Source organism: Arvicanthis niloticus, chromosome 13, assembly GCF_011762505.2.
Source record: "Arvicanthis niloticus isolate mArvNil1 chromosome 13, mArvNil1.pat.X, whole genome shotgun sequence".
Taxonomy (NCBI): Eukaryota; Metazoa; Chordata; class Mammalia; order Rodentia; family Muridae; genus Arvicanthis; species Arvicanthis niloticus.
Genome location: NC_047670.1, coordinates 54164955 through 54190959, shown reverse-complemented (window position 1 = coordinate 54190959; position 26005 = coordinate 54164955). Strand labels below are relative to the sequence as shown.

General features: G+C 49.2%; 2 protein-coding genes across 4 annotated transcripts in view; both read right to left on the bottom strand.

Annotated features, from left to right (window-relative positions):
• The window catches only part of Micall1 (MICAL like 1), a 29057-nt gene extending 27002 nt beyond the window's left edge, over positions 1-2055 (bottom strand). Inside the window, exon 1 of the mRNA XM_034516225.2 lies at positions 1531-2055. Within this exon, the coding sequence (XP_034372116.1) occupies positions 1531-1676 (146 nt within the window). The 5' untranslated portion in view covers positions 1677-2055. The remainder of the gene's footprint in view (positions 1-1530) is intronic.
• A 14974-nt stretch (positions 2056-17029) lies between these two features.
• Eif3l (eukaryotic translation initiation factor 3 subunit L) overlaps positions 17030-26005 on the bottom strand; it is a 31181-nt gene continuing 22205 nt past the window's right edge. For all 3 annotated transcript variants that reach the window (XM_076911610.1, XM_034516234.2, XM_034516233.2), the window contains exons 9-13: positions 25072-25226; positions 24384-24554; positions 20949-21446; positions 18054-18134; positions 17030-17229 (exon numbers count right to left, since the gene is read on the bottom strand). In XM_076911610.1, coding sequence (XP_076767725.1) covers positions 17191-17229; positions 18054-18134; positions 20949-21446; positions 24384-24554; positions 25072-25226 — 944 coding nt within the window. In that variant the 3' untranslated portion in view covers positions 17030-17190. The remainder of the gene's footprint in view (positions 17230-18053; positions 18135-20948; positions 21447-24383; positions 24555-25071; positions 25227-26005) is intronic.

The following is a 26005-nucleotide window of genomic DNA, read 5'->3' as shown; positions in this document are numbered from 1 at the left end:
TCCTCAGCTCCAAGGCAGGGCCAAGCCCAGCATCTTCCTCCATTACTGTAAACCCAAGGTCCAAGCCCCACTACCCTAGTCTGTTAGCACTGGGTCCCATGGCTGTAAGACCCAGCTCCCTTTGGCATCCACAGGCCCAAAACACGATCTTGCAGAGCCTCGGAGACACTGTACCACTGAACACAGCAAACCAAGTTAGAGTCAAGCAATCCTTTCAGGGCCCTCCCACACACCCTGTCCTATAGAAACAAGTCTGAGAGGGGAGGGTGGAGGGAGAAAGAGAAAGTTCTGAGAGCTGAAGGAATCCTCCCAAGGGTCTGTCCATAAAACAGGTCCAACCGTTCTATTTGATTTATGAGATTTGCTACTGAAACCTGGAGCAAAAGGAGGACAGGCACCAGATGAACTGCCACTCTCAAGTTTGATGAATACATAAATGAACAAATCAAAGAAAGAGGTTCCAGGGCTCAGGGAAGAAAGCTGAGTGGAAGTCCACCTCGGTTGTTCTGTGGGTCTGAATACATTTTCTGAGGAGGCCCTTCAGAGCAGCTCGGGTAGGAGGGACCCACGTTCCAGTTGGAAGCTACAGATTGGCGGTTGGTTGTCAGCTGTACTAGTGTTCCCCTGCCTGTCTTCTAATCTCTGCCCACCTTTGTGCCCCACTGAGAAGAGCAGAGCTGTGGGGGAGGGGACATACACCTAGACAGATTCCTAGTCGAGGTGGTTTGGGGGAAGTAGTGTACCCGCAGTCACCTGACAGCCATTTATCTAGGAGCCTTGTGCCAGAAATGGGGTTGGTGCCCTACAGAGTTATCTGCCCAAAGTGCCTTAAAGAAGCTTCCCTCCTCCATCCCTCTATGTAAATGGCAAACCAGCTAAAGAGAGAATTAAAACTAATGACCTACATTCCCATGGGAGTCCCACAAAATATGGGACTTGCAGTGTCGGATGACAGACGCTTATATATATAGAAGGGAATGGGGTTAGACTTCTAGGGAAGAGAAGGATGGGGAAGTGAATAAAGCCGAAGCCCCCAGTTTCTCTCAGGTAGGAAGTGATCTGGAGCCGCTTTCTTTCCGAGGACCCTTTCCCGTAGGTGCCCTTACAGATGTAAATTCTTATTGGAAAGAAGACAGCCTCCCAGGGCACCCGGAGGTCTGTTCACACCAGCTAGAACTTAAAGGAAGTCTAATTGGGGGAGTGGCATATTCTCATCCCCTACAGTTAAGTTTGGGGGTACTATGCTCTGACGCCAATAGAGGAAGAGAGGCTCAGTATTTCTGCTGGAGCCTAGAACAGGGACGTTCCTAAGGAGGGGTCAGAGTTCCCTCTTAGAGGTCAGAGCCTGATACCAGTGGCCCGAGGTGGGGGAGGGGGTGCACGGTCTTAGGGTCTCGGTGGCCCTGCTCCTCGTTCAGAGGAGGCGGGTGTGAGGTCCCAGACCTCTCAGGGCGGCGCGTGCCACCGCGTCACTGAGGGGGGCGGCGGTCCCCAGCCCCGCGTGCTCGCTCGCGCGCCCCGGGCACTCACAGCAGGTCTGGCCGGTGCCGGTGCAGGATGGCGCAGAAAGCCAGGCCGTCCCGGAAGGAACTGCTCAGGTCGCGGATGTCCACGCCGGGGTAGCCCTCGCACTGGCGGCGACACCAGGCCAGGAGCGCGCCCCGCGGCCCCGCCATGGCAGGCCGGGCTCGGACGGCCCGGACTGGGGCTCGGACTCCGACTCCGGTTCGTGTGGCTCCGACTCGGGATCAGGTGGCACTAGGTTGGCGCTCCGGCTCCGGCGGGGCCAGTTTCCGGCTGTATCTGCGGCGCGGCTCGGAGGTCGGGGCGCCACCGGCGGCCGGGGCGGGGCCTCGGTGTCCTCGCTCCGCTCCGGCGCGGCTAAGGCTGCGGACTCGGCTCCCGACCCCGCCCGGCCAGCCTGCCCCGACCTGCCCGCGCAGCCTCCGCCCCGCGTGGCCCGGCCCGGCCGGCCGCCGCTTACTCACCGCGGCCCGCTGTTCTCATTGTGGGCCGGCCGCGGGCGCCCACCGCCTCCGTCCCCGCCCCTGCCCGCCCGCGTCGCGGGGGAGCGCGAGGAGGACGGGGCCCCACCCTGCGGCCCCGCCCCCGCCGTCGAGCCCCTTCCCCGGAAGGGCGGACGCCCCACATAGCCCCTCTCCTCCACACCGAGTCAACCCTTCCCATGGGGAGCCCCTCCTGAAAGAAGGGACAACTCCTCGCTGGCTAGCCCCTCCCCAACGCCACCCCGCAGGCTCCCCAGGCCCTCCTACCCCAAGAGGCGGGACACTCTCGCTTTGCTGCTAGCCTGCTTCAAGCTCACCCTTAGGAACCTTCAGATTCTCCTGACTTCTCCGAACCACACCCACGCCTGATCCGAAAGTCGAGGCACTTTCCCTACAGATCCCAAACCTCCAGCTTTCTTCCGTGCCCCACCGCGCTACAACACTTCGATCGCCCGCCCGCCCCTCCCCCAACGGCCTGCCTAGGGGACCCAAACACCTTTATTACCATCAGCCTAGGGGACCCAAAACCCTTTACTACCACCAGTCCAGAGAGCCATGTAGTGACAGGCTGGAGACCCCACAACCAAGTTGGTCCTTTGTGGTTCCCCTTTTCTGTGTAAACTAGGGGATCATATACCCTTCTGGGGCCCTGTCTCTTCAAATTTTAGAATGGCAGTGGGCTGGGCTTTTGCTGAAAGGACCTAGAAACAAACACAGACGACTCTGTCTAATGGTGTGTTCTGGCCACAGCCAGTTTTTGAAACCTCCCCTGCTTCATCGCTTGGTTTGCCACCAGGAGACCCCTCCCCCGGAGGCCTCTCCTAACTAAACCCAGGCTGATGAATCAGCTGCAGAGCCAGTGACATCACTCTGACCTATGTGTAGCTTGTAGGAATGAGTCTGCTGCTCCCTCCTGAGGGAATGAACAGGGTCTTAGTCATCTGGAACAGGATTTTTGAGTTCTATCAACCCAGGCTCAAAACCTCGTTTCCTCACTTCCCAGCCATGTGATCTTGTGTCACCTTGAATTAAAGTTTCATATCTTGAAAATGAAGATAGAGCCTTCTAGTTTATGCCCGAGAGGTGCTTGCCAACCTGGGCTACAAGAGACTTGTTTCAAAAATAAAAATAAAGCTGGGCAGAATGGCTCAAGTGTTCACACACAGAGGAATCCTGAAGCAGGAAGAACTCTTTGCCCAAGTTTGAAGATAGCTTCCATTACATAGTACCAGGCTAGCCTGAGCTACAATGTAAAACTGTCTCAAAAATAAACTGGAGCCTGGTATGGTGGCTACCTTTAATCTCAACAATCAGAAGATGCAGGTGGATCTCTGGACATTGGAGGCCAGCCTGGATGTATATTGAGTTCAGGACAACCAGGGTTATAGAGACCCTGTCTGAATAAATAGGGCCAGTAAGATGGCTCAACAGGTAAAGGCCGAACACGCTGCTTTGGATTCAATTGTCTAGACCCACATGATGGAAAAAGACAGCCAACTCCCAGAAGTTGACCTCTGACCTCCACACAGGTGTCATGGCGCTCGATGCCTCCACAACCATAAACACACAGAGACACACAGAATGTAAGGAGTTGTTAAGAGCACTCGCTGCTCTTGTGTCTGCTGGGTTGGATTTTCAGTCTGGAACTAGCCACCACAGTAACTCCAGTTCTGGGGATCTGACACCCCTGACTCCACTGCACTGACGAACACCGTCTGCATATGGTACACAGACATAACATGCAGGCAAAACACCCACACATACAAAATTAATCTTCAAAAAAGTAATGTATGCCTGAGCCCCATGAGTTAATTAATTGATACTAGTATTCTATGAGACAGATTGAAACTTTTATACCTAACTTGTCACTTGGGCCCCTGGGGTCAATTACCAAAGAAAAAGGTTGAATTCTTCCTCAAAGTCCACAGAATCACATTTCACAATAAGGGCCTGAGGGCGCGCATGGGCCAGGTCACACTTGTGTGTCTGTAAGTAAAAGCCAGCATCTTATCTTGCTTTCACTGCCATCTCCTGGCCGGTCCCCTGTGGAATCAGGGTCCCAGGCACTTCTGTTTATCAACTACTTGGGATTGGATCCTTTTTTTTTTTTTTTTTTTTTTTTTTTTTTTTTGAGACAGGGTTTTTCTATGTAATCCTGGCTGTCTTGGAACTCACTCTGTAGACCAGGCTGGCCTTGAACTCAGAAATCCACCTGCCTCTGCCTCCCAAGTGCTGGGATTAAAGGCGTGCGCCACCACCACCCGGCTGGGATTAGATCTTGAAACTAGTTTCTTCAGCCTCAGACATCACCCAGGGTTCTCACTAAAAACTTAGAAGGATCTTGATTCTGGGGGTTGGCCTGAGCTATGTAGCAAAACCCTGTCCAAAATATATAAAATCCCAGACATGGTTGTACCACTGTGCTTAAGGGCTGCTTTTAGGTCACCCACTGCAGTTCATCTGACCTTGATCTCTCCCAGTGCTTTAATAATAGCTTACACGGCTCAGCTTTTGGCCCCCAACAGCCATCTGTGGGCTTCAGAAACCCACTGCCTGAGTCAGCTTGCTGTGTCATGAAGGATGGGCCAGTGCAACCAGACCTGTATGACTGCAGGCCGGACATCTCACCCCAGTGAGCCCCAATTCCCGGCCTGTAAGGTGGGGACAGTAATCTTTGCTATGCCTGCATCCCAGGTTTGTGGGTAACCACGTGTGATAACGGTGGTGACAATGCAGTGTAGAGGGTCAATCAGAGTGTGGGTGGAGGCTGAGTCTTTGTAGGTGAGGTTCAGAAGCCACAGATGGTCAGGGCTGGCCTCCCCCACCAAAGTCAAGGTGAAGCCACAATTTTAGGATTTCAGGATTAGGACTCAAGGTCTTTAGGGCCTTTTTTTTTTTTTTTTTTTTTGACAGGGTCTCTCTGTATGGTCCTGGCTGTCCTTGGAAGTTGCTCTATAGATCAGGCTGGCCTCAGAGCTCTGACTGCGGAGCTTAAAGGCATGAGCCACCACACCTATCTAGTACTTCTGTCCACACACGAAGTACGTGTATGTCCGCACGTGTTTTATTCTATTTCTGCCATATTAGAGACTGAACCCAGGGCCCTGTGTGTTGGCTGTACAAGCACTCACTCCACCAGACGAGCTACGGCATTTTATTTTTCATGTCACTGAGCCTGGGAACGCAGCTCAGTGCTACCATGTTTGCCCAGCATGTGCAAGACATTGAGTTACATTCTCAGACTGAGAAAGGGGGGATGGGCCCTTAAGAGAAAGAGTGAGCAATGTGGGTAGAGTGGCCAGAGCCAGTTTCTGGCTGACCTGGGCAGGAACTGGGGGTTGTGCCTTCCACTTGCCATTCTGTCAGCCAACCTGCTTGAAGGGCGACGAGAGCGAGGTTTTAAAAGCTACAACGGTGAATTAGCTACTTTCTCCTTCAGCAGCTTAAGGAAGGAAGGAAGGAAGGGCGAACATTGGTTAGTTGGTCCGCAGGCAGAGCGATGGCACAGCCCAGCACTGCAGGGGAGGCATGGCTGCAGAACCTGAGGAGTCAGTTCTGAGCAGGAGGCTGACAATGATGACGTGGGTACTTTGCTGGTTTTCTGCCTTCTCTCTTTTGTCTGTGTGTAGTGTAGTGCACGAGTGCGTGCACACATGCACACAGAGGCCAGGGGAGGTGGTCGGTGCCCACTCTATCCCTTCCCACCGTGTTCTTTAGAAATAGGGTCGTTTCCTTATTCTGGAGCTAAGCTGGCAGGCAGCAAACTCCAGTCACCTTCCTGTTTCTATCCACGTCCCCATAACACTGAGGTTACAGGCACCTGGGGCGACCCTTGGAGTTCCCCATGCTGCTGGTGATTCAGACTCAGGCCTCATACAGTAAATGCTCTTACCCACTGAGCCACCTGCCCAGCCTCATCTCTTCCTGTTCATACAGTCCTGGACTGTACGGGATGGCATGGTAATTTTAATGAGAATGGCCCCCATAGGCTCATATATTGTGATGTTTGGTTCCTAGTTAGTGGAACTATTTAGGAAGGAATTGGAGGTGTGGCCTTGTTGGGGGAGGTGTGTCACTGAGGGTTAACTTTGAGGTCTCAAAAGCCCAACCAGGCCCAAACTCTTGTTTTCTCTGTCTCCTGCTTGTAGATCAGATGTAAGCTCTTAGCCACTGTTTCAGTGCCGTGATAATCATGGAAAATCCTCTGGCTGGGCGGTGGTGGTGCATGCCTTTAGTCCCAGCACTTGGGAGGCAGAGGCAGGCAGATTTCTGAGTTCGAGGCCAGCCTGGTCTACAGAGTGAGTTCCAGAGTTCCAGGACAGCCAGAGATACACAGAGAAACAGAAAACCCTGTCTCAAAAAAACAAAAAAAAAAAAAAAAAAGAAAAAAGAAAAAAAGAAATTCATATTTAGGAGCTGGAGAGATGGCTCAACAGTTAAGAGCACTGACTGTTCTGCCAGAGGTCCTGAGTTCAAGTCCCAGCAACCACATGGTGGCTCACAACCATCTGTAATAGGATCCAATGCCCTCTTCTGGTGTGTCTGAAAACAGCTGCAGTGTGCTCATATAAATTAAAAAAAAAAATCTTAAAAAAAAAAAAAGAGGAAAATCCTAGAAATTGCAAGCCCCCAGTTAAATGCTTTCTTCTGTCAGTTGCCTAGGTCATGGTGTCTCTTCAGCAGAATGACTAAGACAGATGGTATCACTTGCATTAAAGGTATGTCTTCTTCCCCACCACTCACAGACGGGACCTGGATGTATGTCTACCAGGTATTTGTGTGTTGGCAATGAAAACCAACACGAACAACAGCCAAAAAAACCCACTGAGCATGAGAGAGGGAAGCATTTAATAAACGCTGGCGAGAAGGAATGAACTAATAACCTAGTTCCCAGGGCTCACATTTATTTTCACACACAAGTGTCATTTCAGAGAGATAAAAGGAGAGGAATGAACTGCAGATGGTCAGTCCAAGCTGGAGGGTTTGCCTAGCAATCAGAAGGCCTTGGGCTCAATCCTGGTCCCTCATCCTCACCCTCTCCCCAAGAAGGAACCACATGCTTAGAGGGGGTTTAGGGGCAAAGAAAATTATTGTGGCCTTTACTCTCAGTACCTGGGAGGAGAGGCAGGCAGATCTCTGTGGGTTCCAGGCCACCTAGGGCTACACGATGAGACCTTGTCTAAATAGATAGATAGATAGATAGATAGATGATAGATAGATAGATAGATAGATAGATATCCTAACAAACAAACAAACAAAAAAAACCATTCTTGCCACCCAGGAGCCTCTGAACTTAGTCACATGATAATTGCAGCTGCTCAGAGACCCATGGTTCTTCCATCTTAGAGCCAAGGGTAGATTTGTGTGTTGTGTCCCTAGGTGTGGGAACAGGTAACTTGTTTGGCACAGTCACATACCAACTGCTCTTTTGGCTGTGACTTCCTGGAAGCCCTTGGATAAAATGTCACCTGTGTAAGGCTCAATGTCAGCCTGAGTAAAAGGGAAGGGCGTTCCACCTGTGAGACGGCAGGCTGATTGATTTCTAGGACTGACTTCCAGATGTGATGCAGTATCGGTACTCCAGTTCAAACACACGCTGAGTGAGCTTCATACTCACTAAAGCAAAGCTCTGGAGATGATCTGATTGCTGTTCAGATTAAGTTTCAGCCCAGCTGGATGATACAAAAACACACAGTGGCTTCAAAAGATGCCAGAGGAAGCCGGGCACGGTTCTAGCTATGGGAGAGGGTAAGGTCGGAGGATTGTAAATTCACAGCCAGACTGAGCTACATCCTGAGACTCAGACGAGGTAAAGTGTTGGATACTAAAGCATGAGGGCCTGTGTTCAAGTCTCCTAAATTAACAACAAAAAGCCAGGTGTCCATAACACCAACACTCATGTGGTGATTCCCTAGAGCTCATGGGTCAGCCAGTTTAGCCAAAGTCAGGGAGAGACCCTGTCTAAAATAAGATGGATGTATGTGTGTGGCACACACCTTTAATCCCAGCACTCAGGAGGCAGAGGATCTCTATGAGTTCCAGAACAGGCTATGGCTATGTAGAGACCCCATCTCAGACAGACAGACAGACAGACAGACAGATAGAGACAGACAGACAGACAGACAGACAGACAGACAGACAGGTAGAGTAGAACCAGGGAGATGACACCCTGGATAAAAGCACTTGCTACCAAGCCTGGTGACCCGAGTTCAATCCCTGAGCCCCACACGGTGGAAGGAGAGAACTGACTGTTGTGAGTTGTCCTGATTTCCACACCTGTGCTGTAGCATGCACACCCACTCCACACACAAAATAAAGGAATAAATACAACAACAACAACAACGTAGAGTGTACCCAAGGAAGGTATTAAATATTGACCTCTGGCCTTGCATCCATGTGAACGAGCACCCTCCAGTACACACAAACCCACACGGACACAGCACACCCACATACACACGAAAATGTCATTTTTAACTTTTTCCTATTGATATAGCACTGCTTTAGGCTAAAGGTCATGGGGAGGAAAGCAGGCGTGTCTACACAGGTGCTATTACTATTACTGTAGTGCTGAGGATGCACTCTGGACCTCGCTCTACTCAAGCACCATACTACAAGACACACTTCCAATGAATGCCTCGGCTCTGATTGAAAAATAAAGCCGTTCCCAAACAAGGAAGCACAAATCTGCCCACTCAGCAACTCAGAGCCTCAGGCAAATCACTGGGAAGACAGGTAACTCAGGAGCAAACACAGCTTTATAAGAAAAAGAGGTGGGAGAGGGAGGAATCAGAGAGAGAGGGAGAGAGATTCAGAGAGATTCAGAGAAACAGAGAGACAGAGATTCAGAGAGATAGAAAAGAAACACAGAGACAGAGATTCAAAGAGAGAGAGAACCACACACAGAGGGACAGAAAGACTGATAGATTCAGGGAGAGAGAGACAGAGAAACAGAGAGAGAGAGACAGAGGGGGGTAAAGGGAGAGGAGGGGGAGAGCTGTGTGTGCACACAACCATTCCTCTGGGCTGGACAGACTAGAGCCAGACCACCTGTGACCTAATCTGTACTGCATTTTCTAAGGGACCCTGCCCCTCAGATTCTAGGTTCTTAGCCTAAGATTCTCCAAGTTTCATAGCTTCTTCTAGTGTGAGCCTCATTTTTTCCACCCAAGCTGTCCTCCAGGCTCTGAGCTGCATCCTGGGAGTCAGCCTGGCAAAGCACTAGACAATGGGAGCCTTGTAGAGCCTGGGGCAGGGCAGTGCTGGGGCCAGCAGCAGGCACGGGGGCTGCCCCGGAGCAGGATGGCAGCTTCCTCCCTCTTCACCATCCTCCTGGGCTACAGCCCAGGATTTGCTAGGACACTTGCTAGCCTGCTCTGAGGAAGCCTGAGGCTTGGAATGCCAGATAGGCCTGGCCTCCCAGACCATCCTGCTCCTACCTATGACATTCTAGAAAATCTTCCTGGGACTGGGCAAATGGAGCTACCCTTGAACTAAGCTCTGGGGAGAAGAGAGGACCCTATGCTGTCTGTCACTGAGCATGCTTTGTTATCTGGGACTGCCCTGAGTCAAAGAATCTACTGAAAGACCCAATAGGCCAACACTAATTTAGCAAACTCCCTGGCGTACTGAACAGAGCAAAGGGAGAAGAGATTTGTTCAGGTGCACAGGGTGCTCATAATGGGAGCCCAACCCCTTCTCCTATGCAGCAGACTGTTGTTGAGGTCGCAGGTTGTTCTGAGGTGCCTATTGCTGCTCTCCAAAACTGTATCTGGTCTCTGAGATCTGGCCCAGATGTCACCTCTCCCTGAAGCTATCCCTGACAGGCCCAGACTAAAGAAAGCCAGGCCTTCAGGTCTTCTCACAGAACTTACCCTCAGAATGAGAAGGCCCCCATAGGGGACGTTCATGCTGAGTTCAGACAGGAATTTCCACATGCCTACCCTGGAGGAACTGATAGCTGGTATGGAAGACAGATCTGTAAGCAGTCACAGACAACTGTCACACAAAGATGATGAGGGATATGATGAGAAAATGGGCAAAGAACTTGAGGGTCCTCTCACTTCTGCAGGAGACGAAGGGTCAACCCTAAAGGTGCATTTCAGTGGTCACCCGCACTGGGTTGTGTTTTGTACACAGGAGCTTGCCCATTGGACAGAGAGGTGTTAAATAATGCAGGCGGCTGAACTTTACAAGGCATCAAGTGTAGTCCAGACAATGTGCTTGTTTCTGTACTTGGTAATGACTCTGGGGTCAGAGACCTGTCATCAGACGTAGTCAGGACTCAGCTGGGGTCTTTTGAACCTTACAAACATTTTCTTCACCACCCAGATGTGTTCCTGTGCTATGCGTGGTGCCCGCTGATCCATTAGCGACATGACTGTTATGAGGGTAAACTGTTTTCTGACTGCTTTCTGACTGGATTCAAGGCCTGCTTCATACCTGGTGCTGTAATCCTGTTCAAAAGCCTATGGCTGGGAAGGTCACAGGTCCTAGTGGAGAAGCCACTACTGCTGTCCCTTTAAATAGATATGATGTATCTGTCAAACTGCCTAAGTAGTTATGTTTTTGTCCATAGATCAGTTTCCAGCTTTAGTCAGAACAGCTACCCCACCCCCCACCCCACCCCCCAGGCCCAGTGGGCAGCAGTGACTGAAGCAGGTCAAAGTGCTGAGACGCTCAAGGCTAAATAGACGTCTACATCAGTCACCCTTTCCGATGCTCGAGTAACATCATAGGAGAGAGGGCAGAGAGGATGTGAGAGCTGGAGAACCGGATGGCATATTACACAACACTGCCTTCCCTGTGTGTTGTGGCTGTTACACTCACAGACCCACAGTAGCTGGGTTTACCTATATGATGTCACAGGTTTGGGACTATCACCATTTCATCACAGATGGGGCCCTACCCATCCCCTGGAGAGTTAGTGGAGGTTTTCAGAGGTGAAGCCACTGGCGAGGGGCCCATGTTCTGGAACGTAACCCCACACATAAGCTCATGTAAACAACACCAATCAAGTTCATAGGGTTACAGACACATACACGAAAGAGAAGGGGACAAGGTGGGGGCTGGGAAGGTGACCAGAAGTTGGATGGGGGACAAGAGAGGGTGACGAGGGTGAACATGATCAGAATGCTTTACACACAACCATGAAAACGTCATCATGAAATTCATCGTAGCCGGGAGATGGTCGCACACGCGCCTTTAACTCCATCACTTGGGAGGCAGAGACAAAAGGCCTGTGAGCTTGAGGCTAGCCTCGGCTACAGAGAGTTTTAGGATAGCCAGGACTTCCCAGAGAAACTCCATCTCAAAAAAAAAAAAAAAAAAAAAAAAGTATTCCTGGTAAACCATAGCAGATATTGTGTTCAAGTCCCTACTACATAGCTGCATAGCTGGTTGTCTGGTTGTCACCATTCAAATTTAGCTTACAGAATTCTGCTGAATAAGAGCCACCCTGGGATGCTCCATTTACACTGAGGCCTTATCTTTTTTTTTTTTTTTTTTTTGGTTTTTCGAGACAGGGTTTCTCTGTGTAGCCCTGGCTGTCCTGGAACTCACTCTGTAGATCAGGCTGGCCTCGAACTCAGAAATCCGCCTGCCTCTGCCTCCCAAGTGCTGAGATTAAAGGCGTGCGCCACCACGGCCCGGCACAGAGGCCTTATCTTAAGATATCAAAGGCCAAGCCTGGACAGACATCCCCTAAACCTCCAACTGAGGCCTTCTGGTAGTTTCTCTTCCCCCTTTCAGCAGTAATATGTGCTAATGGCATTATTTGCCCTTTGGGCCAATATGGTTCTAGGAGACAGACTTGTGTGTTCGGTAGATTAGGACAACATTTACCTGGAAGAGAATGAGTCAAAGGACTTGACTTAGCATTGTCTGCAGGGCAAGTTCCCTCATTATACTCCCGCTGTACAGGGGAGCCTTCTCCCTCTCAGTACAGCCTGCCTGCCCCTCTGTAAATCAAAGGCGGGCAGAGCAGAGCGGAAATGGCTCCTGAGCCTTCCTGACACAGGAAGATGGCCTCCGAGGACTAGGTGACAAGGAAAGGACTGTCACACACAGGAAAGGGTTTGTTTGCTTCCCAATTGCCTGTCTCTGTGCAGCACGGAGCCTGTAGCTCTTCCTGTCACAAATAAAAAGTGACACTTTTCTGTTCAAGATCCAGGAGTTACAGTGGGTTTCAGCCTCTGGTTACCCAGGACACCAGTTAGCTAGCGGGCTATGGATACACACAGGATACCTTCCCTGGAGCCAGGAGCTAATAGAAAGGCCTAGGGTTGGGGAGCAAGAGGCTCGACTGACTGGGTAGAGATAACAGGGGCTCTGCGGAGTGAAATGCACAAGTCTCCTAGTTTGAAGGGGTGTATCAGGATGGCGACCCTGGAGGTTCCGAGTCCCCAGCTCTCATCAGAGGAGGAAGCCACCTCTCAGGATTCACCAACGCCAGTTGTGGAGGTTGAGTGGTGGATTCAGGAGGGAAGAACCTGGCCAGGGGTAGGGTGGAGCCAGAAAAGAGCCGAAAACCTGGCCTCACCAGGCTGACAGGAATGTAGAGCCTGCTGGGAGACACTACTGGTTCCCATCCCCACCTCCTTCTCTACAAAACCTCAGGAAACTGCTGGTTAGGCTTTGGGCCTTGATATTGGCATGTCCCCTGCCACCATCTCAGCTGCTTCCTGGAATCTCTCATCATCCCGGAAGCCAGCTCTGACCTGTCTGCAGTGCAGGCAGGGTGGGAATGAGCAGCCACTGACACTGGGCAAGCTTGGCTTTCGAGTACACCCCACTATCCATGGCTTTCTGGCTCTTGCTCTATGGCTCTACATTCTCTGCAGGCCTCAGGCACACACCATCACTTAGACTGATCATGTGTGCTAACTCATATTTTAGGTTCACGGTACAATGTGGAAGAGGCAGAGTGTGGGGAAAAAAAAAAGGAGGACAAGCACTGAGGTTTGAAGGCTCCCAAGGCTTCAGAGGCTGCCGAGGAGTCTCTAGTGGGCCAGGGAGCCAGGTCTAGCTGCCTGGGGATGCGGGGGTGTCTAGAGCTCAGGGTCCTAATCCCAGCTACTGGCTCCCTTGCTCCATTTTATTACATTCTTGCACCTTGCTAGGCTCACACAGTGTGCCTTCACTTTCTCTGCTGTGCCAGCCTCACCTGATCCATTATCACCTCACTGTGAGTCAGGAAACTGGGCTTCACCCACCTAGAACCCCTATAGTCAAATCCTGTCCCCTGTAACACCGGAATTCCCTGAACTTTTCTGTGTCTTCTGCTGGGCTGCTTCGGCCTCTTGGTGAACTGCCCTCTGCACCGGCCAGCTGGCTGTTCTTTTACTGCAGGAAGCAGAACCCAGAGTCTCCCAAAGGCTCATGTGCTATGCTTATGCCCTGGTCCTCCTTTTGGTCCTTGGAGAAACAAACTGGGAAAAGTCCTTAGGTGCTTGGAGGGCTTGGGTTCCTGCTCTACCATGCCATTGCCAGGCTGCTGCACACATGACCTTTCTGCTCAGTCTATGACCATCAAGTTCGCAAGACACTAATGATGGCTTTCATTCCCTAATTACACAGTGAGGGCCGTTCTAAGAACTTTATGTAATTTGCTCATCAGCACAATTGTGGGGCAGGTGCCTTTCCCATTTTATAGATGAGAAACTATGGGCTGTAATCACACAGCTAGTGACAGGCAGGGTTTAAGCCTGGCTACCACTACACTCTGCTATGCTGCCTTCTCTTACTGATTCAGAACCTTCTGGTAACCAGCTCCACCCAGAGCTCTCATTCCCTGATAACAAAGCACTTGCTCTGGCCATGTATGGAAGGATTCTGAGCCAGCTTGCTCTGCTCCGGGCAAGGCAGAACCAAGCCCCTGCATGTAGGGTGCAGCTGCTACACTCGCTGCATTCCTCACTGTGCCAGGCAGAGTTCAGCTGTGCCTGCCCCACACCAGAGCTGCTGACTGCCAAGCACGGATAGCCACTGGGCTTAGGGATGACCTGGAGCCAGACACACGCACACTGTGTATGTGACCCTGGGTAAAGCAAGCTGAGGGCCAGGAAGCCATATCAGTCAGCCTACTGCTGATCTGGAAAAAAACCCTCAACTGTATCATTTTTATTTATGTGTGTGTATGACGCTTTCAGTTTCTATGTAACAAGTAAGTGACTGCAGGTAGCCAGGGATCCCCTGGTGTTGGACTTACAGGGAGTTTTGAGCCACTAGATGTAGGTGTTGGGAAATGAACCTAGATTCTCTGTAAGTATTTTCTCTTAATCACTGAGCCATCTCTCCAGGTCCCTGATCCAGCATGAGAAAGGAAAGAGAAAACTTGCAACTCCAGTGTTATCCCAGGGATTATGATTATTTTTGTTGCTTGCAAGACAGAGTTTCTCTGTGTAGTACTGTCAGGCTGACCCATGGGACTGTGTGAAAAGTACTTGCCTGAAAACTTCAATCCTAGCACCCATGGTAAGACTCCCAGAAACCACCCTACACAGGTGCTCTCCTAAGAAATAAAATTGAAAAAAATTTGGGACAAGTTTTCCTTAAGTAGCCCTGGCTGTCCTGGATCTTGCTCTGTAAACCAGGCTAACCTTAAAACTCAGAGATCCACCTGCCTCTATCTCTCAAGTGTTGGGATTAAAGGTATGTGCCACCACCGCCTGATAACTTCAAAAACATTTTTAAAAATTTGGAGGAATAAGAAGCTCCCAAGTGATATAATGCCACCAAGACCGGCCTAAAAACTGATTTTTAAAACAACTGGGGAAAAGATTAGCCCAGGGGAGCCACCTTTGCTCAGTGCCAGGGCTGCTGGAGGAACAGCAGGAGATACTCAGGAGTCAGAACACGGCCCTTCCCCCAGCCAGGAACTAGCACTGGACAGGAAGATGGCGTTCAGAGCCTGGCAGATCCTCACTCCAGTCTTAGGCTCCTATGAGGTCACGGATGAAGTCTGGAGAATTCCCAAGAGTTTTACAAGTGCCTGGATATTTTTCTTGTTAAGGGAGAGAATGCTCTTGGCCTTTTTCCTTTGGGAAGTGGGGCTGGGTCCCAGGATAAGAGCCTTTAAGACTGGGCTGACCTGGGTTCATCTCTGAACTCCACCCTTTAGCTCTGGAACTGACAAAGAGCTGTTACCTCTCTGGTGGGGCATCTGCCCAGCCTCATTGAGGCTGTGTCCCCTTATTACCACCACAAAGCTCAGTCTGGTCTTCCACTCCACACATGTGAACCAACTGGCTGCCTTCTGTGTTCCCTCAGCATCACATGTGCTCTGGTCTCAGGGCCTTTGCTTCCTCTGTAGGTCACTTCCCCAGGTATCTGTAATATCCGCCTTCAGGATTCTGCTCAAAGGGACCTCTATCACTGTGTCCCCTCATCTTGTCAAAAATGCAAGGTAGTCTTGGACTGTCACTGACCTGCCATGTCCAGCCTCCCAAACGTGTGGATTATAGACATGCACTATCATACCTGGGTCAAAACTACCCTTGTGGCATTGTCTATAATTCCCCACAGGTCTTATCGTCATCCATGGTGAGCATAATTTATCACCCTGTCAAAGTTCAAGCTCCAAAGATAGGATCTGTTTCTCCATACATGGACCTCCTCCTTGCCTAGTGGTATCCGGTCAGTTTCCTTGTTCTAAGATGTCCTCAGGTCTTCTGTACCAAATCAAAACATACCTGGAGGCTTAGAGCAGAAGTCATACTTTTCTGGAAGCCAAAACCCCCCAAATCAAGATGGAGGTCAGTTCTCCAGGAGAAAGTCTCCTTCGCTCTTGGCTGGGGAACTCCAATGCCTGTGCCCTTACAAGATCCCTGTCACTAGTTCAGAGCCCATCTGGACGACCAAGATCCTAACCCCCATCCACACAGACCTCCTTCCACATAAGGTTACATTAATAACTTGCAGGAACTAGGCAAATCAGTAGGAAAGAGAGAGGCGCTTATGAATTCCAAATGTGGGGGAGGATAAGCAAGTGAGCATCCACTGCTTGCCAGGCAACAAATGGGTATAAACAGCATCCCGCCCGCTCCTACCCTTGGATCAGAGAGCACAAGTTGTCCTGCAGTCACCTTCTGCAGTAGGCACCACGCTCAGGCACTGGATCACAAGGCAAGGCACCAAGGTAACATATACATCATTAACACCCAGGAAGGGCAAGTCCCTGGCCAGCTCTAGCGCCTCCGACCACCAGGAGTCACTAAGAAGCATGACTACAAGTCGGGCTGTTCTGGGCTACTTTGCTAGCTAGGTCAGCCCGAGCCACATATCAAGTCCCTGTCTCAAAAAGCCAGAAAGGTCTAGAGAGATGGCTTAGCAATGAAGAGGGATCTGATGACCTATTCTGGCTTCTGCAGGCACTGTACACATGGTACACAGACATACATGCCAACACCCATACTCATAAAATAAAGCTGTTAGAGTCTCCCCCCCCCCCCACCCCAAATCCACAATGAAAACTCTATAATCCTAGTAGGACAACTGAGACAGCAGGACTTTGTGTTAGGTCATGCTGGGGTACACAGACCTGTCTCAAACACCGCCCCCACCACATACAGAAGACTATGATCTGTAGAGGAGGTTCAACATTGTCTGGCAGCAGGCACTAATCCGGACAGAAGAACAACTATTAAAATTAGTTCAGGATACACTTTCTAAACAAAACATGGTAAACTGTACAAAACCTGAGCTGTAATGGCTAAGCCCTTTGTACACAATTCCTGACAGTAAGAGATGCCCCAGAGTTTCTTCTAAGACCAAGGGCACAGCACCCACCACTAATATGCTATGCAAATTCTGGGCAGTCATTGAAATCTCATGGGATTCACATGGGGCACAAGACAGACACAGGACATGCAAATGTTCTATAAAGCATGAAGCATGTTATGAACACAGGGATAAAGGAATCCAGCCTCCACACTATCTGATGCACCAGGAAAGCAGGATACACAGCAAACAATGGGCTGTTGCCAGAGCCACAGATCTGCCCGTAATAATGAGACCACAAACCCAGCTCCAACAAAGACCCTTTACTGAGAACGCCTTAAAACATCCAGTCCTTCATTTGAACAAGTTTCAATTCAGCTGATGGCTGACTTAGGTAAGGCTTCTTGGTGACAAGAAATCTTCTCATCTACAAAATCAAAACTGGTTCTTGACTTGTGCATGAGAATCTTCAGGGCCTCTGTCCCATCTTCTTCATGGTTCGATTAAGCTGCATGGGAAAGTAAAGCTAAATTAGATGTGGGATCTTTGGGACCTATCCCAACAGTATGCACAATAAGGAAACCAGACTCCTAGCAGCTCCTCCAAGACCTGGAGGGCCACAGAAAGCCTTAGACCCCAAAGTAGTCAGGAGTCTCTTCCTTGTCTTCACTTGGCAAACCCACAGCCTAGACCACTTTGCCCATTTCATAGACAGGACAGGGTTAGTGTGGCTAGATTAGTTGAGCTTCAACCTCTTTTTGCTAGAAGACAGTCCCCCCTCGCTGCCTGGCAGCTAGAGGGTTAAAAACAATGTCCAACTGTTAAAATCCTGAAAGAGCACAGCCTCTATCTAGGACTCCAGGTATCAGCACAAGGTGGCTCAGAGGTGGACAAGAAGGAGCCTCACAATTTTGTGTTCTTTGGCCTGACAGACAAGGCAATTCCTAGGACAAGAGACGGGAGCACCAGGTCTGTCAAACAGCCTCCAGTCCTCCAGCCTCCAGACACTGGCCAGACCTGTCTGAGCGGGAGAACGCCCCAAGTGGGGAAGGAGGAGCGCAGCAGCAAATGAATCCACCCTTATTAGGAAATACCAGGAAGGCAAGGAGTATGGCACCCCCCCCCCAAGGGCCACCCACAGACTTGGAAGGAGATACCCTAGAAAGGGCTGACACAGCAGTTCCTGGCCCAATCTGCTCCCCAAGCTGCCAGTCAGGCGAGCTTAGAGAGTTAAAGGGCCAATCACAAGTTTCTTAAAAATAAAAATGAGGAAAAATTTAAAGCACCATTTCTATCCTCGGACTTACTAGCGAATTCTCAGGTATCTCTTACCTCTTCAAACTTGTGGATCTGTCGGATAAAGAAATCCCCATAGCGTCTGGCAACTTTGGTGTCTGCAATATGGATCATGTCCTATGGGAAAAAGCAGTTAGAAGTGGTGGATGGGAGGGCAGGGACGGAGGAGAGGGCCACCTAGCGTGGAGCCACTTAACTGCAAAGCACACTAGTGTTGAGTGTTAATAACATCTACAGTGCTACCCCCAGTACTGGGGGCGGGGGCTTGACTACTCACCTTTATCCCCAGCCCTCTTTACTTTTTATTATGAGATGGTCTAAACTGCCCAGGCTAGCCCTGAACTTTAGATGCAGAGCCTGGACTATCACACTCAGCTACTACACTAATTTTCAAAAGCAAAGTTTGGGGGAAGTGGAGCATTACCAGTTAGTGAGAAACAAAAGCACGTTAAGAGCCGTGGGCACACACATATAATCCTCACACTTGAGAAGCGGATGAAAGAGGACCACCCTGCCCTCAACACTCTCCAAGCAACCAGGCACGATTGGTGTAGGGCCTTTAAACTATGAATGTAGTATTAATTTAATCTGAGTACAGTGCCCCAGCAAAACCTGATTGTGGGCTATGGAGATGGCTTCAGATGGTGACCATCTGTAATCCAGCATTACTAATGGGATAGGAGGTGGAGACACAAGAGTCCAGGAGAGCAGACACAAGACAGGCCCTGTCTCATCACCATGGAAGGTGAGAACCAACTCTCAAAAGTTGTCTCTGACCTCCACATGCACCCAGCACATGGATCACACACACAAACAACAAAACATAAAAATAAGATTTGACTTGTAATGACCACATTGGGAGAAGCATTTTATTAAACTGATCCCAAGGAATTAGCTGCTGAGTCACTGAGAGATGTCAGTGGGTAGAGCAACTCAACGATACTATCAGAGCCTATATGTAAAACAGTGAGAATGAATGCAGAAGGGAAGTAGTTAGCTAGACAGTGTAGAGAAGGGTGTGTGTACACATCATGTACATGCTTGAGTGGATGTGTACAACTTTGCATAGGGGCTGATAGAGAATGTCTTTATTACTTTCTGCCTCACTGCCTCCCTTTAAAAAGATTCTAAATGCTGAGTGGATGTGTGTGTGTCTGCAAGTGGGTAAGCACCAAAGGAGGCTGAAGGCACTGATCCCACCGAGCCTGGTGGAAGCTCTAGTCCTCCGGAAGAGCAGCAAGCACTCCAGGGTTTCTCTGTGTAGCCCTGGCTATCCTGGAACTTGCTTTGAAGACCAGGCTGGCCTCAAATTTAGAGATACGCCTCCCAAGTCCTGGGATTAAAGGCATGTGCCATCACCCTTGGCTCCAAGTAAGGTCTTAAAGCCAAATTACTGGACAGCAAGATGGCTCAGTGATTAAAGACACCTGCCACACAAGCGTGACAATGATTATGAACCCAGAGCCCACATAAAGCTGGAAAGAACCAATTCACAAAGCTGTCCTCCAACCTCCCACAACCTCCGTATGGCATATGTATGCTTGCACGCACAAACACACACACACACACACACACACACACACACACACACACACACACACACACACAATAATAGCAATAAAAAATTTAAAAACAGATAAGCCAAGCAGATCCATTTATTCCACAAATACACACATACCCAAGAGAGGTCTATTAAGGACATGCTTCACACCTGACACCACTCTTCCAGGAGTCAGAGAGAGCTGGGACAGAGGGTGTTGGCACTTTCTGCGCAAGCCTGATGACAGATCCCACAGTGAAGAATAGATTCCTAGAAAATGTCCTCTGACCTCCAAATGTATGTACTTCTCCACACATAAATAAAATATATCAAGGGCACATCAAGTGAAATGACTGCTGAGGGAAAGAGCCTACAATACTTGACACATAAGATGTTCACTGTTTTGTGCTTCTGAGAAACTATGACTGAAAGCTAAAGCGTGGCCATGTGCGCTGGTTGGAACGAAGATGGCCACACAGGCTCATATACTTGAACACTGGGTCTTTCATAAACCGCTTTGGTGATGTGACAGTGTTTTGTCACAGCAGTAGAAAAATAACCAAAACAATGGGTACAGTGGCAGAGACCTATAACCCCAACTACTTATGAAGCTGAGGCAGGAGGATTAAAGTTCAAAACCCCATCCATCTATTACCTGCCTGGGCAACTTCACAAAATGAAATGAAAGACTCGGCTGGGAATGTGGCAAAGTGTAGAGCGCTTGTCCAACTCGAACAGGCTCAGCTCAGCACCAACAAAACAAGGCAAAGTCACTTTCATGTTCTCATTAAACAGGACACTAAAGCATTGTCCAGCTTCGACAAAGTGTCACAAGAAGAAAACACTGCCAGGCAGTGGTGGCGCACGTCTTTAATCCCAGCACTCGGGAGGCAGAGGCAGGCGGATTTCTGAGTTCGAGGCCAGACTGGTCTACAGAGTGAGTTCCAGGACAGCCAGGACTACACAGAGAAACCCTGTCTCGGAAAAAAAAAAAAAGAAACAAAACACTATTCTTTAGTCTACTTCTTATCCCAAGAAAGTCACTGCCATGTTAATACTTCAGAAAGAACTCAGCATATACCAGACATATACACACATGTATTACATACAGATGATTGATAGCCAGCCTACAAAAGCCTTATGTAAAGCAGACAATGGCGGATGTATATAATCCCAGCAGGTGGGAAGTTGAGGCAGCAGGGATCCTAAGTTCAAAACCCCATCCATCTCTCAAAAAAGCCCATGTATCCTTAGGTAACATCGCTCGTCTCCCACCACCCTTTCCTGTTTCCACTACTCACACTTCTAACCTACTATACATCTGATGGGAGGATATCACCTTTGAGAGGATAAGCAAGTGACCATGGTCAGTGGTCCTGGGGATACCATACCTTATCAATATAGAAGTCCACCTCGGAGGCCGACTGGAACTCGCCGTCTAGGGCAGAAATGCCACTGGTCCACACCAGGTTCTTCATCTTGTGCTTGAAGACAAGCAGTTGGATGCGGAACTCCTGCTCTGTGAGGTCCAGGAAGCCAGCCAGCTTGGCCACAGGCATGGTGGTGTAGAGCTTGAGGAAGCTGCGGATGGTGGAGAGCTGGGCCTGCTGCTGCACTTCGTCGGAAAACACCTTCAGCTGCTGCAGGAAGGGCTCTTTGTGGTAGTTAGGATGGACGTTGTCATAGTTAGGCACCACAGGCGACAGGAACTTGGGGCAGGCATAGCTGAAAAGTTCCTCGTAGACCTGGGGGTCGCCCTTCTGCATGCGCAGCATCTTGTCCCCGTACTTCTCCCGCAGCTGGAGGTGGATGCTCTCGTCAATGCGCATGGGGTACATGGTGAGAGCGATGGCCAGCAGAGCGTGCATCTGCTCATTCTGCTTGTTAATCTGGGGGGGGTGGGGGGTGGTGTCAGACAAACTTCCTCAACTCCACTGCGGACCACACCAGTCGCTGTATTCTCATAGACAGCCTGCAACACCAACCCCCAAGCTCCCACCCAGCGCTGAGTCTTCTTTGGTTGTCTCTGGAATCTTCTCCAAGACCTTTCCAGTTGGCCTCACAGTACTGGAAAGCCAATTCTTAAGCACTTGCTAAGATTAAGTTAGTAGAAATCCAAAATCCTTTAATTGGATAACGGTGGACTACCAAAGCTAGAAAGCCCACGGCCTACGCTGGTTCTACACACCTACTGGGCCAGTACTCTCAGGCCATCCACGCTGCCTAGGAAACACATCCCAGCCCCTGCGTCTTGAGCCCATCCTCCCCACTCACTGCTTCAGATAATGTTTATTTTTAGTGCTGAGGACTTTTGTCATGCTAGGCAAGGGCTCTACCATCAAGCTCAGCCCCAAACCCCTCTAAATAGCTGGTATCACAAAACCATTAGTAATCTAAGGTAAATGTCATGATAGAAATGCTTAGCCAGGCAGGTACTAAAAAAAAAGTCGCGCCGAAGGACATGTCCTATGCAAAAGGAAAAAATCCAGTTGAAAAGCAATACCATGCTCTCACATGCAGAAACTAAATAAACAAATTTTATAGATGAGTGAAAAAGAGCTGATCCTAAGACACAGGCTTTTAATCTTAGCTCTTCCAGTGGTGAAGGCACAGCACAAGTTCAAGGCCTGCTAGGGCAACAGAGTTAAGTGTTAAGCTCAGTCTGGGGAACTTCTTCTGAGACCTTCTTTCAAAATAATTTAGGTGGGGGCCACGAAATGTGGCTCAATGTTACACTGCTGATCTAAGAAGCACTAGACCCGCCAGGCAGTGGTGGTGCACACCTTTAATCCCAGCGCTTGGGAGGTAGGGGCAGGCGGATTTCTGAGTTCGAGGCCAGCCTGGTCTACAGAGTGAGCGCCAGGACAGCCAGGGCTACACAGACAGAGAAACCCTGTCTCGAAAAACCAAAACCAAAAACCAAAAAAAAAAAAAAAAAAAAAAAAAAAAAAAGGCACTAGACCCTAATTTTAAATACCTCACCCACGCAAACACCCCACACATAGGAAGAGAAAGAAGCTTTGAGTCTTGTAAGCTAAAATAATGACCAGTATGGCAATATATACCCATGGGAGCAACAGTGGCATGGACTTTACAGGAGGAACCAACCACTTTCTGACTGGATTTAAGGCCTGCTCCACAGAAGGCAATGCATGCCTTCCACTCTAAATTAGGCAAAGAACCCACAGTCAGGCAACCAATAAGCCCCAGTGGTGAACCAACTACTATTAGTTTGCTAAGTGGGCATAGCATCAAAATGCATCTAATCTGTATCTAGCTGACGTTATCAAAGAAGTCCCATTGTAGAAAAGATGACAGTTAACAAAAAAACTCGTAAGTGGCCAAAATCCAGAGAAATGTTTGTGGACTGCTCAGCCTCAAATGAAGCATCTGTATCACATCCCTGCACCCAAGACCATGGAGAAGGAGGCCAAAAGGTCTGTAAGAGTCAGAGATGGAGAAGGCTCTGGAAAAAAACAGTGTCCTCTGGACAGAGCAGGATCCCTGTGCTCATGAACTGACAGCAACTGTGGTTTGCTGCCAGTCAGCATTGCAGCATGGACCAGGGAGGAGCTCAGAACCCTCACCCTTAGCGGAGGGGCATGTAGCAGCTGACGGCTTCTGAGCGGTCAGTTTTCAATGGCTCCACACCCATGAGCATATGGGCAGCATAAGTACCCCTTGCTATTAAATATAAGTAAATAATAAGAGAAAGCAAGTAAGCAAGAGATACAGCGTTAAGAGGGTTAGGGGCTCTGGGAGGAGCCAGAGGGAGGAGTAGGGAGCGAGTACGATGAAGATACATTGCATGTTGTATGAGACTCTCAAGTGATTAGGAAAAGCATCACACTGTTTTAAAAATGCAGAACAGGCAGGGGTGGTGTTGCCTGTAATCCCAGCCCAGAACTTAAGCTGCTGAAGTATAGCAGCTTAATAGTATAGGTGGTGGTGGTGCACGCCTTTAATCCCAGCACTTGGGAGGCAGAGGCAGGCGGATTTCTGAGTTCGAGGCCAGCCTGGTTTACAAAGTGAGTTCCAGGACAGCCAGGACTACACAGAGAAACCCTGTCTCGAAAAACAAAAACAAAACAAAACAAAACAAAAACCCAAAAAAACAAAAAAGCTGCTGAAGTAGAAAGACTGCTATGAACAGGAAGACAATAGTGGGCTGTGGCCATCAATGAAGTTCCTAAATAACAGCCACTATAATTCCCTTAGAAGTGAGCAAGGTTGGCAGAGGGAGCTCAGAGACTAGGCTTGGAAAAGGTTGAAAAGCATTTCTGAGTTCTATCAATGGCATAGCAGGGCACTATTTTAGGTTTTTGAGGCAAAGAAATCTGTCTCAAAAAAATGAAAAACCAAACCAAAGAACTCGACAAATAGTTTGGATGTTTTCAACACAAACTAATGATAATAAAGGATGAGAAATATTCTCATTTTCTTTTTGAGACAGGGTTTCTCTACATAGCCTTGGCTGTCCTGGAACTCATTCTGTAGACCAGGCTGGCCTCAAACTCAGAGATACATCTGTCTCTGCTTCCCAAGTGCAAAGATTAAGATTAAAGGTGTGTGTCAGCAAACCTAGCTGATCTCTCTCTCTCTCTCTCTCTCTCTCTCTCTCTCTCTCTCTCTCTCTCTCTCTCTCTCTCTCTCTCTTTTAAATCTAATTACCACATATCCCACAAATATACCCAATTTAAATTGTACTGAAATGAAGTAGTTTTAAGAGTGGCAAGCTTTGGCTAGTGTTTATGCAGAACTGTTGACACAGGTGCTGAGGAGTGGGCTACCTGGTGAGACAGTAGCTGCAGACAGAATTCTCTTACCATTTCATACTTGTATGTGGTCCTCTGGAACATACTCTTGGTCCTCTGGATGTAAAGGAGGATATTGGCAAAGACCCGGATAGCATCCTGGTATCGCCGCATCATTAAATACGCAAAGCCAACATAATAGTAGGTGGTGACCTGGCACTCAGGCACTCGGGAATACATGCTCTGCAAAGGAAGGTGGAAGCAGCAGCCATGAGTCCTGACTCATCCCACACAGGATGAGGTCATCAGAACTCAGTGGCAGCAGAGTAAGTACATTTCTGTGAATCTGGTCTACATCAAGTTCTAGGACAGTCAAAGCTATACAGTGAGACCTGTCTCCAAAAAATAAAACCAAAGACAGACAAACATTAAAAACCTAAGTCTTTCAGAAATTTGTTTTTGCTTTTGGAGACAGGGTCTTATTATTTAGAAGCCTGGCTGGCCTTGAACTTGTGGTGCTCCTGCTGCCCCCGTCTCCCCAGAGTGCACGCACCACCCATGCCCAGCTTTAACTCTACAGTAGTAAGGAGCTCTCATTCTGTGTTCTGAAGACAGGACACAGACTCTTAAGAATTCACACTTCACATTGTCAGCAACCAAGCCATCAGTGCAGACTCTTTAGGCTCGACTGTCTGTTTCCTGACAACTCCTCCTAAGTCAGTGTTCTTAGAAGTCAGAACAGAGCAACAGGTGTACTTACTTTCTTGTTCAGCTCGATATTCTCCAGCACCTTGATAGCCTGGTAGTAATCCCCCAATAGAGAATGCAGGCGCAGAAGCCCCACCAGGCTGAAGTAGCCGAGCATCTTGTAGAGGGAGTGCCGTCCATACTCCCCAGCCACACTTTCGGGGTCACCTGTGAGGGACAGATGCTTTGATGCTTCCACAGAGGAACATAAATAAAACAGCCCAGGCCTGACCACTGACCACAGTAAGAGTCTCGCCTGCTAAGCAAGCTCCCATAACATGGAGTACCTCTGCCCAGGAGCCTCAAGAATCCAGACCGGTTGTGTTCTCACCTTCTGCTGAGTAACAGCTTTGAGAGTGGCAGTTCATTTGTTGTTTGTTCCTGTTTTTCTCCTAACATCCCTGTTCCTTCTAAACCTGGGTTTGTTGTTGGAAAGTTCCTCTGTGCTCCTCCCAAGTGTAGTGAACAGAACTGGGTTTACTTTGGATAACCCAGTATCTTATTTTTGTTAAACTTTTTGTTGTTAAAAAGTTTCCTGCCGGGTGGTGCTGGCACACCCCAGCACTTAGGAGGCAGAGGCAGACAATCTCAGAGATCAAGGACAGCCTGTTCTACAAAGAAACCCTATTTTCAAAGATAAATATAAACTGTCTGATACCCAAATAAAGCTAGCTGTTGTGTGAGACCTTAGTCTGCCTCATTTTTCAGCTCCATTATCCCAGGTCCATACCTACAACTAGAGTGGCGACATACACATGAGTAACTGGAACGTTGTGGCTCTCAGGAATTAAAATATCAGGAAGAGCAGGTGAAAGGGCTCAGCACTGGCTACATCCGCCCGGTGGCCTAAGTTTTCATGTTGTAACTTCTGCACGTGTCCACAGCACCCACACAGTCTGAGCGGTATCAATCCAGACGAAGGCCCTGAGACACAGCAGAAGCAGCTG